Raw genomic sequence first — 19,195 nt, forward strand, 5'->3', positions numbered from 1 at the left:
ACCCGTGCTGTTGCCAGCCGAGCCATAGAGGCACGGTCTGTAATTTTCCAGCAGGGCCCTATTGCGTGTAGTATGAGCCAAAATCACTGTGGTCAGAGATGCGGCAGAGAGGGACTCCATGGTCCTCTCATGGTTAGGCAGGGAAGGAGAGGGAGAGCTGGGACTTGTAAAAGACGTGGATAGCCTTTGCACTCAGATATCGAGCTGATGCATGACCATCTCACTGTCTTGGTTCTGGATTTGATGCCCTTGATTTGACAAGGTTAAAGGGTCCTCAAGAAAATCTCTGTGTTAACCTGGCTGTGGACAACAGTCCACCCCATGTCCTGAAGGGGTGTTGCAGAACAGTGGACCATTTGCTGTCCAGAACCAGGGCTGGTCTGGCTGCTGTTCTGGACCAGATTAGCAGGGTTGCAATTTTAACATGCTGTTTTTCTGTTTTTTTTTTTTTTTTTTCCATTGAAAGGTGATGAAGGAAGTGTGCAGTAACAGCAACGGGACAGTCGACACAGACGGGGTGGGCTCCAGTTCCCCGGTCCACAAATCCGAGCTGGAAAAGGCAAGGAGAGAATCTCAGTTTCCTCTAAAATATGCACAGGGTCCTCCCATCTGCATGCTGCAAAGGCGTGATAGCAGGGCTTTACTGACAGTGAATACAGTGATGTGATGCCAAATGCCACAGCACAAATTACACAGCACAGCTTGGGGGGGGGAGAAAAAAAACAAGTGCTTTGTGCTTTGAAATGTACACAAAGGAGAAGCCTGGTAAACTACCTGAGTATTAGATCATTAGCTGCTCTGATGGTGTGTGTGTGCGTAGTCTGTGTGTGCGTGTGCGTGTGTGTGTGTGTGTATGTGTATGGAAAAACAACAGATGTGAAGTTCTCAAACCTCTGTCTTGATCTCTAAAGCTGGCAAGGCATACAGAAGCCAAGCCTAATTATTTGCACCTAATATTTTACAGATGTTCTTGTGGGTCCTGTTGTGGGTACAGCGTCTGTATGGAGTATGTTTGTGTGCGTATGTATAGTGTGTGTTTTACCAGTGCGTTTGTTGCATGAGAGGGGGGAAGAATGGGGGTGGGGTGTTTAAAATGCTAGACATCTGACTGTGATCACGTTTCTTACTGTTACAGAAACTGTCCTACGATAGGCCGAGTTCGGACGGAGAGCTGAACCCTGAGAATGGAGTTACTGACAGTAAAGAGCAAGGTGAGGCCCTGGGAACATGAGAACATAGAATTCTGTTGGTGGTGTGGAAATAGAGACACCTGGCATAATGTGGGTATGGAACTCTACTGACTAGGCATGAGTACAGAACAGAGTACCCTAGACATGGTATAGAACAGAGGACATTAAGCTTGGTTTAGAACAGAGAACAGTAAGCTTGGTGTAGAACAGAAAATGCTAGATGTGGTATAGAACAGAGAAGTTTAAGCTTGGTTTAGAACAGAGAACACTAGTACTTGGTGATGAGCCGAGAACACTAGGCATGGTGTAGAATAAAGAACACCATGGGTGGTGTAGAATAGAAACCACTAGGCATGGTACAGAGCAGAGGACACTAATCTTGGTGTAGAATAGAGGGTACTGGACTAGATGTAGGTCATAGAATTTACAATTCAGAGCAGCATCACATCTGGTTTGATTTTGTCAGTAAGCCTACAGTATTTATATCTGAATCTGGCACCACCAGCAACAACCTTGCACCAGTTTCTCCATGCAGACGTTACTGTTCATCATAACTTTGGTTGCTACTCTTTCTCAGGTTGGTCTGTAGCAGACATTTTTCAGTCACAATACTTATTAAAATGGCAGTAACACGAGACGTTTGTGGTAACACCTTCCCGCTTTTGAGTGCATGGCAAGTCATGGTTACAGCATTCCCCATCATTCACAGTGAGTAACTGAGCAGTCAGAGTTCCATTGTGAGTGTCGGGAATTTGAACTCAGCGCTTTTCTTTCACTGAAAACCAAACCGCGAGTGCTAGCACACTCTGTGCTTGAGGACATCTCTGAGGCGTCGTGGCAGCGGGGCGACGCGTCACTCAGAGGTGTCTCGCTCAGCACATTCTCATGGGTGAAGATGGCTGCAATCTAATCGCGTCTGTGGGGTTTGGAACGGACTTTCGGATAGCTGTTTATTTGATATCTTAGCTCCACCCGTGAAAAGGTGCCAGAGCTAAACAGAACAGGATCTGCGTGTGACTCTTATCTAAACCTCACAGGATTATTGAGCATTTATTTGCACAGCAGGGGCTTTTTGTCCAGGAATAAGAATTTAATTTGGCTCGCTGACACTGCTGCCCTCAGTGCCTCAGGAATTCAGAGCTGTCCTAGTTCTGCTCGCCGACAGGCTAACCTTTTACTTGCAATATGTCTGAAGAGAATTTCACAACTGCAGTGCAGCAGTTCTAGTCTGTTAGATGTGAAATCAAGAACAGTGCATTGTGCTGTGAGTAATGACACTGCTGATATAAATAACCTTCAGGTTGTCTTATATACATTTTAGTAGAGGACAATAAATAGAGTAAATGCAATATGAAAAACCTTGTGAAGACACCCAAATGGTATTGCATATGGAAATGCAGCTAATTTGTAAGGCAGTTCACTGTTGAAATTAAAAACAAGGAAATATAGATGAATAATAAGCTATCCTGGAAAGATGTTAAGAGGTTACCCGCCACATATCTTTACTCAGTTGAGTCAGACAGGTCAGAAGGTCTTTTTGCAGATAATTTGGCATATTAACAATGCACGCTTCAGGAGTCATAACTGTGGCAGGATCATGAATCAAATGGCATGTTCTCCCCCTAGAGGTGTGGAGTGGCATTGCAGGCTCATGACAGCCTCGGGGTCTGGTAACAGTTTACCGAAATGACAAACGAACAGGGCTTTCTCAGACGTGCCTCAGCGGCCGCAAACGGCCAGCATCACCCCCCCCCCCCCTTATCTCTGTTTGGCAGTGAGAGCCGAAACGACGGCCGCAAGTGCGCCTGTCTCGCGCCTGCTCCCGCCGGGGGCTCCAGGGAGAGCCGAGAGCAGGGGGGATGGATGTGTGCATGCACAAGTGCGCCTGCAGCTCTGTCTCTTTGAGGAGGGGGGGAGGGGGGGCGGGAAGAAACAACCCGTAGATCATCCAGACACATTCTTTCCATTGCTGGTAACTGCACAGATTCGGTGGAATTAAATTAGCAAGATCACAGATTTTCCATTTACCCGAAAGAGGGAAAAAAAATCTTTTTTAGAAGTCAGAAAGCATTTGGACATCTGTGCATCTGGTTTCTTCCTTATACCTCAGACAGCACGGTATATAGGACTGAAAGCAATACAAAGCATGGGCACAGGCCTGCTGATTACAGCATCTGCTCTTGCTGCCACAGCATTGATCCACTCTGGGTAACCGGATCTGAATATTGATTTGTAGGGGTCAGCTGGTGTGTGAAAGGGGACGAGGGAGAGGCGTGCCTGCTCCAGCTAAGAAGGCCTTGTGGTCTGAGAGCGTGACATCACTCAGCGGGAATTTTCACCCCAGTCTCAAAAAAAAAAAAAAAAAAAAAACCCTCTGTCTCTCCCACTCTCTCGCTATAGAGCAGAGATGGGGAACTCCATGGCTCCATGGGCGGGGGTTTTATATAAGTACAAAACCATGCAAGTTCTAATTAGCGCGCCATTTATTCGTATGGAAAAAGGCAGTCAACAAACTCAACGTTGTACTCGGATGCACTGTACGTTCAAAAAGCAGAGGTAGCTGATGTTTCTGCCACCAAACTACTGTGTGGATTGTGTATTGGGATGAGTCTGTGGCCTGCAGGATCTCAAACCAGACGTTTTTTCCCTGCACAAAATGTATCTTTTTGTGTATAGTGAAATCTGACTACAGCTAGTCTCTTACTTGGGTCACTGGCAGCAGGATGTCAGGGGCCTTTGTGCCGGTCTCAGCCCACACAAGCTGCCTCATTTCCCCCTTCCCTCCACTGTCCAGCAGCTGGATTCAGGTTGATTTGGCAAGTTCACCTTCCAGGGATTTTTTTGTGTTGACCCCTTAGCATTACTGATGCTAAACTGACGTTAGCCTGGGTTTAGCTAGGCAAACTGTTGGTGGAGTCAACAAGCTGCTCTCATAGCTAATGATATACACAGTGACACAGAAGCATGCTGCCATTGCTGATCACAGCAAACACCCAGAGACACCCTGGAGCGCAGGCTTTTTTCAGGAAGGCCTCAGCCATGCGATTGCCAGTGAGATCCAGGCGGTCGTCTGGATCTCAGCAGACACCAGGCATTCAGTGTGACATCACATGCAGCCGCTCTGGTTGCGAGCAATGCAAGGGAAAGGCATTTTTGTTGCACCAGGTCATCCAGCTTTGGCTCCAGCTGGCTCCAACCTGGATCTAGCCCTACATTAGGGAAGGGGGCACTGTGGGTGACTGGTCCATGGGTTTGAGCCTCTCTGCTCCCTCTGTCCCTCCGGCAGGGAGACAGAGAGAGACCGCCCTGCCCACAGACCGCACAATCCAAACAGAATACTTGAGAACTGGGGCAGCAGCTTTCCCCGATGAGAGAGAGGCAGAATTTAAGATCTGGCTTTTGAGTTCACTGGTAATCTTACGGGAATGTGCACTGTCACTGGTCCCTACTTTTTTTTTCTGGCCAACAGTGTGGATGGATGATTCATTTCTGCATTCTCAGTTACTCAATTGCTCAGTTACTCTGCATTCAGTTGAATGTGATGTCCAGCATTCTAAAAACCTGATTTTTTCAGGTATTTATGTAATAATCTTACAGTTTCTTGTTATGCGATGATACATTTTACACAGGTACTCATTGCATTTTCTCCTTTGTGGACCATTTGCTCATGACCAAAGCAGTCCAAGAGCTGATAATGGCATGTGTGCTCTGTCTGAGGGTGTTCCGCTCATGTTCTCCTACCTCTGCTCCAGCTAAAGGGAAGAAGAGCACCAAGTCTGAGCAGAAAGGCACTGTGGGTAAAGTGGCGGGGAAGAAGATCACCAAGATCATTGGCCTGGGAAAGAAGAAGCCGTCCACAGATGAGCAGACCTCCTCTGCAGAAGAGGACGTACCCACCTGTGGTAAGAGGCAGGGGGGTGTTAAAGAGGGTAACGGACCTAGGAGGGAATTTGGAGGGGTGGTACTTTCTGGGAGACACAGTTTTTATGCACCTGAAAAAACTTAAATAGCCCCTGATAAATACGCAGTGCAGTCACTCCTGTGAACATCCACTCACTGTAAATTGAATAAATTCTCGGGACGAACACCGCCGCAGTAACGAGGTTCGCGGAGGTTTTCGTCTCAGGAGCCGGTGACTCAGCTCTGACTGGGTGGTCCCCGCTGCGATTGGCAGGTTACCTCAACGTGCTGTCCAACAACCGCTGGCGGGAGCGCTGGTGCCGTCTGAAGGACAACCAGCTGCTGCTGCACAAGGACCGGGCCGACCTGAAGACCCACATGGCGTCTCTGCCCCTGCGCGGGTGCGAGGTCATCCCGGGACTGGACTCCAAGCACCCCTTCGCCTTCCGCCTGCTGCGCAACGGACAGGAAGTGGCGGTGCTGGAGGTAAAACGCTGCGCCGGGCCGTCAAAACCGCTCACGATACAGAGATTACACTGCGTGACCTCACCGGGACACAGCGATTACACTGTGTGACCTCACCGGGACACACCACAGACAGTTTGCTGTCCTCTTATATCACAGTTATTAGTTATCCCTCCTTTTACCCGCTGTTGTACTTCAGGCAGGAGTCTCCTCCCCTCTGTACTGTAGCATGCCCGGCACTGGCGCTGGGTTGGGGCGCGCTGGTCTAGACTGTACAGAGTCTGGTGCCCCATGTGTCATCGCAGATTATGGTGCGGATTCTGCGGGTTGCTCCGAGGCTCAGCGCCTGACATTGTTTGACGGGTGAAAATGTGTCACATTGTGCTGTCGCAGACAGCGTGTCTTGTGTGAGACAGATCTCCCCCCCCCGCACCCCCCGCACCCCACACCCCCGAGGGGCTGCTCTCTACTGCTGCCAGCGCTGCACACACATGCCCTGTGGTTTCTGTGGAGATCACTGAAGTGGACTGTGTTTTTCTGCGTCTCTTCTTTTTGCTTTCTTTTTCCTTCCTTCTCCCTTTCTGGTTGTCTCCCCTCTCCTCCACTCTCATCCCTCTCTCCTACTTTTGTATTCCTTTAATTCTCTCCTTTTTTACTGCTTTCACTCTCTTTCTCTCCTTTCCTCTTGCTTTCCATCTCTCCCCTGCTCTTTTACGGTCTTATTTTTGTTATTTCTACATAATTACAGTTTTTTTGCAGTATTTTTACGTTGCTGAAGCATTTACATACACAAGAAGCAATTGTAATACAATTGTGCAAGAGTACAGAGAAATCAGAACAAAACATTACCTCAATACAGAGATAGATAATAAAACCTCTACGCCCCTTCCCTTGTCTCCAGGCCTGCTCTTCGGAGAGCATGGGGCGTTGGTTGGGAGTGCTCCTGGCGGAGACTGGATCCACCACAGACCCGGCCGCCCTGCACTACGACTACATCGATGTCGAGACCACCGCCAACGTCATCCAGCTGGCCAAGCAGTCCTTCTGGTGAGCCCCCGATTGGCTGGGCCAGGGGTGTCGGGGGATGAGGGCTACGCTAACATCACTGCGCAGGAAGGGCATCGATGCGCAGATCTGTGTGCAGTCGTGTTTCCTATTCCTTTTCCTGTTCTCTAGTCTGAAATATTGCGTGCTGCGCAGATTCTGCAGACCAGATGTATTTTGGACACGGGCCATCATTCTCTTTTTTTTAAATAACATATAAGGTACGTAATGTAACTACATCTATATCCATAGGAACATCTGACAGATACGATCAGACGCTTGAACACATCTGCGAGTGAGGACGAATGTGTTTTGTGTGGTGCGTGTGGTTGGCTGAGCTGAGTCAGTCTTCCCTTTCAGCTGGGCTCCCCTGGCTCCATACTCCGCCGCTGAGGGGAGTGGTGTTTGATGAGAGATCAGACTGGTTACATCAGAAAGAAATGGGGAGAGGGTTTGTGTCAGTTTTCTCTGATGCTGAGAGCACCAGTAATGTAGAGGCTCTGGTTCTTGTGTGTGTGAATGCATGCGATTGTGTGTTTATGCACTATAGAAGGTCCAGTTCTCATGCGTGTGTGTGCTGTATATGTGTGTGTTCATTAGTGTGTGATTACCTGTTGGATAGAGCGTGCGTGTGCGTGCATGTGTGTATTTGTGTGTTTGTGATACCTGTTGGATAGAACGTGTGCGCGTGCATGCGTGTGATTGTGTTTATGCACTATAGAAGGTCCATGGTGGTGTGTGCTGTATATATGTGTGTGTATTAGTGTGTTTGTACTACCCATTGCATACAGTGTGTGTATGCATGTGCGTGTCGGAGGATTACCATGGTAACGCTTTGTGCTCTGGCGATGGCGGCCATGGGGGGGATATGAATATATAAACATATATAAATAAACACACGAGTTGCCGTTGGCAGCGGACAGGCTCCCATTCTAATGTGGGAGATAACACAAAACAAATGCTCCCGAACACATGTGTTAGCACGGCCCAGCGGACCGGAGGGAGGGGAGCAACAGAACCCACATGAAAGACCCCAACGCTGCACCCGCCGGAGCGACCCCAGGGAGCGCTCGGTTTAACGCCCACGAGACGGGGGCACACCCCCTCTCCTCAGATCGGCGGGGAGGGGGATCCTGTGATCTCTGCGGCCGGCTAATGGGCTCCAGAGAAGCGGCGGTAGCCGGAGGATGGATGTGTCGCTCCGGTGTCAGCGTCAGCCTTTCCCCTCTGCTTTTGTTTAATGCGGATCCGCTCTAATGAGGTGTAAAGGCAAATCCGTAAATCTCGCAGTCTCAGACGGAGTTCCCTCTCTTTTTCCCTTCTCTCTTTTCAAATGAAGCCAAATGAAAAGCTGTTGGTCTTTTTTTAATCTGTTGCTGAAAGTGCTTTAGCAGTCGTTGGGGTTAGATGGGGTTAGATGACACTCAGTCAAGGTAGTTCTTTAGATTGCCAGATTTATTGCATTCCATTACGTTATTGCCGTTCAGCAGACACTCTATATGGCTGGGTATTTACTGAGGCAATTGTAGGTTAAATTCCTTACCCAAGGGTACAGCGGCAGTGCTGTATCAGGGAATAGAACCTGCAACCTTTTGGTTACCAGCCTTGCTCCTCACCAGTGCGCCTCCTCACTGTGATCCAGGATGTGTCCTGGCCTCTTTGCCTTCTTTATTGTGCATCAGCCGTCCGACGAGGGTACTGCTCGTAGCGGTACAATGAAAGCACATCTCACAGTCCTGAAGAAACAAAGGAGGGCCTAGAGTGGGGCTGTGGGGGGGGGGGGGGGGTGACTGAGGAGAGCAGGAGAGCAGGAGTCTCTCAGAGCACACAGGACCCTGCTGCTCGGAATGCCTGTGCCTGGGCTAATATTTTCTCTAGGATGAAAGTGTCTGCGTGGGCGTTTCCTCTGGGTGTGTGCCGAGCGGCCCTGCCGGCACCGCGTGGCGTGGGCTGTGTGCGCGGCCCGCTCTCCAGAGCACCTCCTGTTAGCGCGCTGCGCTGTTTCTTCAGGGCCTGCGTCTGCTTCGCCCCCCTCCCAATGCTGCTTAATTTCAGTCCTCATCAGACGCCTCTCCAGGGTGTACATGTCTAATACTCTTTCATCTCTTCTATGTGTACAGATTAGATTTAAACTGTAGAGCAGCAGGGTCCCACCTCTGGCTTAAAAACATGAACTTTTTGTTTTAAAGAGCCGTTGCTATCATTTATTCACTCACCCGCTCACACACTCACACACTCATTCATTTACTCTTACCATAATTTACTCAATCACTCATTCAACCACTCACCCACACACTCACTCACTCACTCATTTACTCACTCTCACTCAATCGCTCTTACACTGTCTTTTTTTCAGTCATTCACTTTCTCACTATGTTCACTCACTCACAAACCGCTGTCCTCTTCATGTGTTTTTTGTGGCTCCAGTTTCACAAGCAAGCGCGCAGTGTCTCCGAACCCTTACCTGGACAACCCGGTCAATGGCTACGCCTGTCCCACCGGAATGGCACTGCACTACGATGACGTCCCCTGCATCAACGGAACGGTAGGCCCACATTGTCACTCTCCATCGTCCCGTGATACCTTGCTCTTGACTATTTTTTTTTTATCCCAGGTCAAGAACATCTGAAGTCAAAGATATGTAGCTCCTTATACTTTATGATGAAAATTCAGTCCTTGCTGAATGGAAGTTTTCTATCATCAGAGCTCGTTAACTTCAGTAATGACTAGGATCCCCTCAGGAAAGAACACAGAGGGCAGAGACTTCCTGAGTAACAGCCTCTAATTTGACCCCACAGTCTCTCTGACTTTCTGGTTGCTACCAAGGATTGTAGATAAAAGGTTTTTTATTATCACACCATTTTCTGGACACCGTTATCCACGGGCTCCTGCCGTGTGTGACAAAATCATTTTATTATCAAATAGATGGATTTCAAATGGAAAGAACACTTTCACACAGCCAGGTGGAATTAAAGAGCTGAAAAGGCATTCATAATGAAACATCTCCATTAACCTACCTTTAACCTACCTTTGTCCTTCATTCAGCGTGAATTTAGGAACTACTTAAAATAAACTAGTCCCACAGTGTTTATATTATTAAATCATCCAATAAAATGAAGAGATAATCAAAACGAAGGTTTATATAAAGGCAGTCTGTATTAAGAAGTCTATCAGCCAGCTTAGCTCAGACAAAGTGCATCAGGTTCAGCAGAGCAGTGCGCAAAAGTGTGTGTGTGCGTGTGTGTGTGTGGGGGTGAGGAAGTGTCATTTGTTTTTTGTCATCATTCCTCTGTCTCTCCAAACAGCTGTATGTTTTATTTCCTGTGGTGGCTTACGTAATAGTCTCCTCTCTCTCTGCCTCTTTCTCTTTAATGCTTCTCCAGCTTTTAATAATAACTGTCACACTCTAAACCAAAGACTTTTCCTCTGCTAATAACACTCCTCTGCTGTTTAACACTGCTGTCTGCCTTTTTTCTGCCTCTGTTCTCCTCCTCTCCTCCCCCCTCCACTCCTCTCCTTTTTTTCTCTCCTCCTCTCTCTTCCTTTCCTCTTTTCTCCTCTTCTCTCCTCTTCTAATCCTTATTTCCTTTTCTCCCTGTCCTGTTCTCCTCTTCTCCTTTGTCCTCTCTTCCTTTCCTCTCCCTTCTTCCCTGGTCTGCTGCCCTCTTCTCTCCTCCTTTCTTCCTTCTTTCTCTTCTCCTCCTCTGCTCTCCTCTTTTCCTTTCCTCTCGTCATTCTCGTCTGTCCTCCCCTTTTACCCAACCCCCGCTGCCTGCATGTACACTTTCCCCGCTGAAGGACCCTGAGGATGCATACTCCTCTCCTGCCTCTGGGGGGCGCTGCAGGGAGGAGGGGCTGTATGAGAACGCCGACCTGTACGAGAACATGCCGTCCCCCAAGCTCTCAGCCCGCTACCCCGCTAAGCCCAGCGGCGCCGCCTCCGCTGCGAGCCACTACAAAACGCCTGTCTCCTCCAAAGCTGTCCCCTCTTCCGCCTCCTCCTCCTCAGCTGCTGTCACTAACACTGCTTCTCCCGGGCGGGGCGCGGCTACTCAGGTGACTGACGCCTCTCTGCTCCAATCACGGCACCTCCTGCTATTCTGCGTCACCACTGTCCATTATTAACATTGAGGCTGTCCGCTGAAGTGTACCGAGTGCTTCTGAAAACAAATATGTGCGTGTCCATGACATCATCCGCAGAAGCATATACAGTGGATACCGTTGGTGCTGAAATGAATTACCAGACTTCTGGAAACTATCAATACGTACAGCCTTATTATGCCCTGCATCTCATTGCTTGGGATGGTCATTGCATGTTAGCCTTTCTGGAAGGTTCTCAGAATTGGAATTTTTGAAATTAAAGCCAGAATGTACGCTTCAGTACGTCAGCATATTTTCACCCTTAATGCTCAGATTATACAGCCTTGCACTAAGTGATTTCTTCTGTGACCCATTAATACTTTTATGTCTGTGTGTGTCACTGTATAAATCCTCGTAAATTAATATCTGCTGTCTTGTATTTAACGGGGTCTAGAATATAGCTTTGATGTGTTTAAATTTAAAGAAGCCAGAATTATGATTCCCTGACCTCAGATCTCAACTGTTTCTGAAAAAGACTTAATCTTCCACCGAAGGGGTTTTGAATATATGAATCAACTGCACTTAGTATGTTTAATGTATTTTGTAAGGGAAACTGGATCTGTTTTCCCCAGAACACTGGAACCCACTTTGAGGGTGTGTCCATTAGTACAGAGACATGAATGTAAACCCAGTCCAGTGTATTTGGCTTTTATTTCTATACTATTCTGAAATTCTACAGTATTGATCTTTGCAGTAGGCATAGGATAGCATAAACTTCACAGGTCCTATTTGTGCAACTATGCAGGGTATTTACAGTAGTATGTTGCAGAAAAGGACAGAACATAACTTCACGTCCCAGAGATTCAAACCCACAAGCCTAACTACGCTTTGGTTTTACCACCTATGCATCAAAATGCAGATGTAGTGATTGATGCTAACCAAAGCTTCTTGGGTAGTGGCTGGCTCATACTGGGTCTACACTGCACTGCTCTGGTAACACATTTGTTACATGACCACTTTACCCATTGCATGGTCTCTCTCCGCCAATCAGCTTAAAGGAAAGAAAGCACCAGCCACCAATGGAATGGCTGCCAAGCAAAAGGCCGACAAGAACCAGCAGAAAAAGCCGAACGGAACCAATGGAACCCTGTCAGTCAAACGGAACAATTCCAGTAAGAACTCAAGACTAATTCCATTTCATTTAATGTTAGGAGAAGTCTTATTCCTGACGGCTACAGTATATAGTAGCCTTTCTGTCTTAGCAAATTTCTTTTTAAGTTAGTTTTTGGTGTGATTGGTTAAATTGATGTAAAGGCGTTAATGTAGGAGCACTGAGGATGTGATGAAAAGAGTGCAGATGGAATTCAGGACCGCTGACCTATTTAATTCACCACTGATTGCTTTCGAGGAAAAAAGCAGCCGCACAAAAAATGTGGAAAATGTTGGACTGTAAAGACAACATTGGGAAATATGATTGATGGCGTGTTAAATACCATCTGCTTAGCGGCCACAACGAAGGGTACATATTCTCGCTAAGACTCAGCGTTCATAATTGAAATGTTCTAATTGAAGCAAGCATATTTTTCACGCACACAGATAAGCCCTAATCCTCGACTAAATCACACATGTGGCCAAATGAGGTATTCAGTCCTGGATCAGGGCTAATGGATGTCTGTGGGAAACCTCTGAAATATATTATCTTGGTGTGGAGATGGTCCAAAACCTGGACAACTCGCCAGGAATGAAAACCGGCATTTCAGCAGGGATTGTCGCGTGTGATTTAGGGATGTTTCGGGTTTGGTTTTGAGTTTCAATACTCCCAGAGTTTTAGTGAATGCGCGAGCGAGACTGAATTATGGTGGGTGGGGTGTGGGGGTGGGTGGGGGCTATGTCACCGGTCTCACCTCCCAGTCCCTCCCTGAAGATGCGGAGCAGTACAAATACGGGAAGAACCGGGTGGAGGCCGACGCCAAGAGGCTGCAGGCCAAGGAGGAGGAGCTGCTGAAGAGGAAGCAGGAGATCCGCAACCGCCTGACCCAGCTGAAGAAGGAGAGGAGAGACCTGAAGGCTGCCCTGGAGGCCACCACGGGTGAGCGGCACTGCAGGGTCTCACATAGGAGCCAGGGCAGGCCTATGCGCTGACTGTAGGCCATGGGCCAAAACACCAGGTGGTGCAGAACAGATATCAAACTTACACCCCTGCAGGAACACAGCCAGACAGTGACCTTTGACCTTTTACATTTCACTTGAGCTGGATTCTTATTGGCTGAGTGGTTAAACCAGTTGGTGCGTCCACAGCTTGGCTCAGTGTACTCAAATGTGGGGGTGAAACAGGGTATTTCTCTTTTTGTACTCCACTGTACTAAAAGCATGCTTAGTATCTGCCCCTGAGTGAAAAATATACGTACAGTATTGGTTGTACATTTTAGTACATTTGTGTTTTAAAACCCAGAATGTATCATATATCAGAGATACTGCAGAGAGAGGAGGTGAGTGTGGGTGAGTGAAAGATGCTGTCCTGTCCCCTGTTCCCTCCAGTGAAGAGGACCCAGGTGTCTCTGGGGGACAGGCTAAAGAAGGTGGAGGAAGAGTGCAAGGTGAAGGAGGACGAGAGGGTCAACCTGGAGCTGGAGCTGACCGAGGTCAAGGAGAACCTGAAGAAGGCCCTGAACGGTGGGGTTACTCTGGGTCTGACCATCGAGCCCAAGTCCGGGACGTCCAGCCCGCAGGTGAGCACAGGGTGATACACAGTAACATAAAGTAATGCCATATTGTAGGGTTGTGCTAAATAAGGTAACGAGGTAATTGAGAGCAATGCGGGGTTACATAAAGTAATACAAGAGAATTTAGGTAAGATTAGGTAAAATAATGATGTAATTCAGGGTAATGTCATGTGTATAAGGAAATGACTAATGCAGGGTAATGTCATGTGTGTAAGGTAATGCAGGGTAATGTCGTGTGTATAAGGAAATGAGAGTAATGCATGTCCCACCTCAGTCCCCGGTGCAGCTGCGGCGTACGATGGAGAACTCTCCGGCCTCCAGCTGTGACACCAGCGACACAGAGACCTGCTCCCTCCCCGTCAACAGCGCCTCCCTGCTGCGAAGGCAGTCCTCCCAGAAAGCCTCCACCGCCCGTGGCCATGTGCTCCGGAAGGCCAAGGTGAGCCCACAGCCTCCGAGCGCTGTTACATAAAACATCTACCTGAGTTCAGTCCACACCCACACTATGCCCACCTGACCTCAGGCCACACCCACACCATGCCTACCTGACAGCAGGCCACACCCACACTATGAGCACCTGACCTCAGGCCACACCCACACTATGAGCACCTGACCTCAGGCCACACCCACGCCATGCCCAGCTGACCTCAGGCCACACCTACACAACCCAATGCCCACTGTTGCTGATGTTGTCCAGAGAAACTGTTTTACATGTTGTCCATGTTTTCAGCTGGGTATTTAATGAGGTAATTTGAGTTGCAGGTCAGGCAATGAATTTTAAGGTGCTATTACAACATTGACAAGATTATGTATTTGTCTCTTTCATTTTTCAGGAATGGGAGATGAAAACTGGGACATAAACATGAAGATCTCCAGTACCTTATCTTAATATTTTTTTTATGTGCATATTTATTTTTATTTGAAAACAACCATTCATAGTGTAAGGATGTTGGAGAAGAAACAAGCATAGCATAGATATGTGGATGCCAGGCAAAAGGACAAAGGTGATACATTCTATAGCAGCAGCTGTCAAAAAGACAGAAAAAGTGCTTCTTATTTGCTTATTTTTTAATAATAGCATTTATTATACAGGCATGATTGACCTTCGCTCCTGTTGCAGTGTCTGTTGTCCATTCCTCTTTCACATGTAAAGCGACTTTAGAGGGTCTGTTGCTCTGTTTGTCATCTTGTCCATCCTAGAAATCTGATTGGCTGGTTTAGACACCACAAAACGTGAAACACAATATTTATTTGTAAATGTTTTAAGTAAATATTAGCTTCCCTTCAATTATTTATATTGATATTTAAAGCTTTTTTTTGTAGTACGCAGTATCTGGCCTCCCTGGGAAGGTGGTTCATGTGTCTGGGTTCATACGTTGCTGAGTTTCTAACGCTGAAGACCAGCGTTTGATGAGTAGCGGCACTACGCTACAGAAGCCAGGCCTGTGGCAGTGCTGTGCACAATGACTGTGCCTCATTCAGGATTTCAGTAGGGACCCTCTCTAAGCCTGAAGTGCTTTTCAGGGCCAGAGTCTCCCTCACAAACGGCCAGCTCTCTGGCACAAGGCCTTGCCTGTGCAGAGGGTAGGCGAGGGGTCTCTCTCAGGAACCCGCCTCCCAGGGTCCTGAGTCTTGCTGCTGGGCCCCAGAGGCTGAAGTGTATGCTTGGCCTCCTGGACTCCTGCCTCTGAGCGGTTCCCTTCGCACGGCCTCATCTGGGGTCGGGTCAGAACCGGCCCGTGTCCCGCGCCAGGCCCGGCCCGGCCGTGGGCGGTTTGGTCAGCGTAGCGGCCGCGTGGAGCCGGCAGGCCGCGGGAGCGGATTCAGGCAAAATAAGCGTATGGTTTTACACTCGGATCGTGCGCACCGAAGTCTTTTCATCGTGGCACTGGCACGGCATGTGATCTAAGTATACAGTGCGTGTATTTCCAGCGTTCTTGGCACATTCTAAACCCATCAATACACTGTCAAAGATAGAAGTACTGTACATAAGCGTGTGTATTTTTAAACGGAATTGGAATAGAAATAACGGACTGAAACGCGATCGTGGACTGAAGTGGTTTCGCAGGGCTCCAAGACCCAGGAGCTGCTGGCATACCTTAGGGTGCGAACATCAAAAAAACATCTCCAGCATGACTGCCATGGCATTCGTTGCATACTGCCTCGTGCTCCCCCTCCCCACGCTGGGCGTTCTGGTCAGAAAAATGTTCTGGGTCTCCCCCGGCGTGCACTGTGTCTCTGGAGAGATCCGCTCCGATCTGGTTCCTTCCTTTTCAGTCACTCCCAGAGATGGAAACGCATCGACATTACCCTCTGGGAACTGTACCCATGGACCTTGCCACAATGGTTTGTGTTCTTCAGAGGTAAGGGGTGTATAACTGATGAGGCAAACTTGTGGGACTCTTTTGTACAAGGCTACAGTCTGTTGTCCAACCCTACAATGTCTGTCTGTGCTCAGTACTGCTTTTTACTGGGCCTGTTGTCATGAGTGATTTATGGCGGTTTTGTGCATTATAATCAACTCATATGCAGCAGTATTATAAATTCTGTTCATCGGCCCAGAGCTGTTCACGGCAAAAGACAGACACTATGTGTAATGAGTTATTTACGGTGCTTTTCGTATTGCTTGTACTGTACTTTTATAATCCACTAAGATTATAGAGAATATTTAGGTGCTTCCTCTCTGAAAAAAAAACAGATTCAAACCAATTAATGTATAACTGCAAGCATTCTTTGTAAAGGAACTTGTTCCAGATTACTGGTGTTCAGTGCATGAAAAATGTTTAAAAAATGTATACAAGGTTATGCATAGTAATGCCATAGACTGAAATCCCTCAAAATATTTGTGTGTGCGTGTACATATTCTTTCTTACTTGCTTACTGTGTTTATACAGAGCCCCAAGAATCTGCAACCGAGTACATGTCCTTTTTTGGGGAATGGGGTTTCATAGAGAGGGGGAAGTGGAGGTGTCTGGCCCGGATGAACGTAGCAGCTCTGAGAAGAGCTGACCTGTTGCCGGAATATTCCGAAAAGCAGAGGGAGTGTAAAGCTGAGGTAACACCTGCCTGGGTCTTGGGGCTTTTTGGGTCTCACCCCTAACAGAAAGGAGAAAGAGAGAAGAGGGGGGAGTCTGTGGTGACCCTTCCATCCTCTGATCCAAAAAACCTCATTTCCCAAATAGGAGAGACAGATAATGCCAGAAAATGTGAACACAATGTAAATAGCTTTTTTTTGGGATGGGGGGCGGGGGGCTGCAGCAGTGTTTGATTTGCACCTTAAAGAATTTTTTTATTTCATATATTACTCTGAAAGACAGTCACTGACTTGGTGGCAAACAGTTGTATATAAAAATAAATAATCCTCTTCAACATCTACAGTATCTTTTGTGTTTGATACATACTCTGCTGGCTTTTACTTAGTTTTGAAAAACGTATTGTTAAAATAATTTGATGTGGAAAACGCTACTCTTGAGTTTGTGTGTGTGTGTATGGTGTGTGTATGGTGTGTGTGTGCACGCGTGTGTGTGAGCGCGCGCGTGTGTGTGCGCGTGTGCACGCGTGTGTGCGCGTGTGTGCGCGCGTGTGTGTGCATGTGTGCGCGTGTGTGCGTGTGTGCGTGTGTGTGCGTGTGTGTGTGTGTATGGTGTGTGTATGGTGGGTGTGTGCGCGCGTGTGTGTGAGCGTGCGCGTGTGTGTGCGCGTGTGCACGCGTGTGTGTGCGCGCGTGTGTGCGCGTGTGTGCATGTGTGTATGTGTATGTGTATGTGTGTGTGTGTGTGTGTGTGTGTGTGTGTGTGTGTGTGTGTGTGTGTGTGTGTGTGTGTGTGTGTGTGTGTGTGTCTATAGTGCCGCCTGGTGGAAAGCATATTGCTGACAGCAGTGATTGTGACTGATCATGGTAAGTGAAATATTACTTTCCATTAAATTTTTGAAATTGATGTTATCAACTCCCTGAAGACAAACTTAGGAAAAAAACGGTCAAAAACGATTGTACACAGACGTATTAAAACACTTGACATGGTTTCAGTTTCCTGAAGAATGTTTAGTCTTTATTGAACAGATCAAATCATTAGAACAAACCTATACAGTTATGAGTGTGTTTAATCCGGACGGTCAGTTATGTGCACTACGTTCAGCTGAGTATTCAAACACTTACTGAAAACATTAATAATAAAACTGTGCAGTCAATTTCAAACAATTTGTGTCAACAATGATTCTCCTCCACAAATATTTCTTATTTTCTTGACTACCCGCCCACCCCCCCCCCCCCTCCCCGAAAAAAAAAAAAAGAAACGTCTTACAGACATCACATCACTAAACCTAAGAACAAGCCGACATGTGCATATATATGTACAAAAGATGCTGAAGCTATGTGGCACCACACAGCATTGAGTCTGGTGCCATTGACCAAAGATGGTTAACCGTATTGGACAGGACACAGCCAGAAGTGGCAAATTGAATACTTGTGTTGATTTCCCCCTAAGGCCAGTGCAGACAGTTTCTGTAATAAAACAAACTGATGTCAGTGATGGGCAGCTCTGGTTCAGGAGAGCCACAGAGACTTCTTGGCTTATGTAAACCACAAACCTTTATGTATCTGCCAGATTAATACTTTAGCTTTTGTAGTCTGTGTGACCATTAGGAGCACACAGTAGCATGGCCCTGCTATGAAATGTGATTTCTGAGTGAATCTACTGTCTCTGGCCTCCTTCAGTTTACAAAGAAAGTCAAAACTGTGCTGTCTTTTGTTATTTCTTTACTTGTCGGTTTAAGGTCAACCATTTGATTTGACTCTTTTCTAACTATTCACTGCCTAAGTTCCCCAGGCTCAGGGGCCTCGCTTTAAATACATGGTTAAGCCAATTAAAACCACTGGGACCAGGGCTCTCCACAAGCAGGTTTGTCCACCACTGACCCACATAAAGGAAAGCTTGGACTGAACTAGGGAATGCTCAGCATTCTTCCCCTCTGTGTTCTCAGAATTAAGTGATTAGTGCAATTCGGACCATTTTCTCATTCCATCAGAACTTGGTGGCACAAACTAAGGATGACCTATGACTGTGACTTCCGAGTACTCGCAGCAGGCTGACTACACAGTATCGTGAACCAAAGAAGGTGTACAGTGTCACTCGTGTTTTAACAATCTCAGGCTTGAGTAGATACACAGAAAGCACGGAATTGCCTCATGGAATAATCCTAACTGCAACGAATTATTTCGCTCTTGTGATTGAGTGCGTTTTTAGTTTGGAAATGTTACCATCTTTGCATTTTCAAACCACTTTGTCTTCTGTTCTTTTCTGTTAAGATTTTCCATCACTTGGTCCCTGTGAAAGTCCCTTTGGTTCCGCTCTCTACTCATGACAGTAAGCCATGACAAACACCTGTATCAGCTTATTGAATCTCCCGCTCTTCTGTAAAACAGTAAATCAGCTCAAACGACCCTGCACAGGTAAGTTGGGAGGAGTTGAAATGCTGTAATATGTTTTGACATGGATCATTTCTGAGCAAACTAAAAACTCTTCTCTCAAAACTATATATTATTTATACACAGGAAAAAAGGTGAATATGCAAACTATTGCTGACTCTGACACTTGCGTGGAAGTGCTGAGGACATGTCATGTGGCGATAACCATGACGGAAGTGGTGCGAGTTTGGTATTTATGTGAGATATTCATAATTCTGTACAATGTTTTTTTTTTTTTAATTATTTTTTAAATTTTACATATACAAATCAAATTAAAGGGAAACTCCACTTCATGCACTGCCTAATATAGGCTCTATAACGACCATCCA

General features: G+C 47.1%; 1 protein-coding gene across 3 annotated transcripts in view; it reads left to right on the forward strand.

Moving 5' to 3' along the window:
• afap1 (actin filament associated protein 1) overlaps positions 1–16,607 on the forward strand; it is a 68,825-nt gene extending 52,218 nt beyond the window's left edge. For 2 of the 3 annotated variants that reach the window (XM_036551550.1, XM_036551548.1), the window contains exons 7-18: positions 467–559; positions 1,136–1,211; positions 4,943–5,092; positions 5,365–5,576; positions 6,457–6,602; positions 9,027–9,144; positions 10,398–10,655; positions 11,731–11,851; positions 12,604–12,768; positions 13,218–13,408; positions 13,677–13,841; positions 14,236–16,607. In XM_036551550.1, the coding sequence (XP_036407443.1) occupies positions 467–559; positions 1,136–1,211; positions 4,943–5,092; positions 5,365–5,576; positions 6,457–6,602; positions 9,027–9,144; positions 10,398–10,655; positions 11,731–11,851; positions 12,604–12,768; positions 13,218–13,408; positions 13,677–13,841; positions 14,236–14,262 (1,722 nt within the window). In that variant the 3' untranslated portion in view covers positions 14,263–16,607. The remainder of the gene's footprint in view (positions 1–466; positions 560–1,135; positions 1,212–4,942; positions 5,093–5,364; positions 5,577–6,456; positions 6,603–9,026; positions 9,145–10,397; positions 10,656–11,730; positions 11,852–12,603; positions 12,769–13,217; positions 13,409–13,676; positions 13,842–14,235) is intronic. The other variant, XM_036551551.1, reaches the window with a different exon arrangement.
• The last annotated feature ends 2,588 nt before the right edge of the window (positions 16,608–19,195 follow it).

This window comes from Megalops cyprinoides, chromosome 18 (genome assembly GCF_013368585.1).
Source record: "Megalops cyprinoides isolate fMegCyp1 chromosome 18, fMegCyp1.pri, whole genome shotgun sequence".
Lineage (NCBI taxonomy): Eukaryota > Metazoa > Chordata > Actinopteri > Elopiformes > Megalopidae > Megalops > Megalops cyprinoides.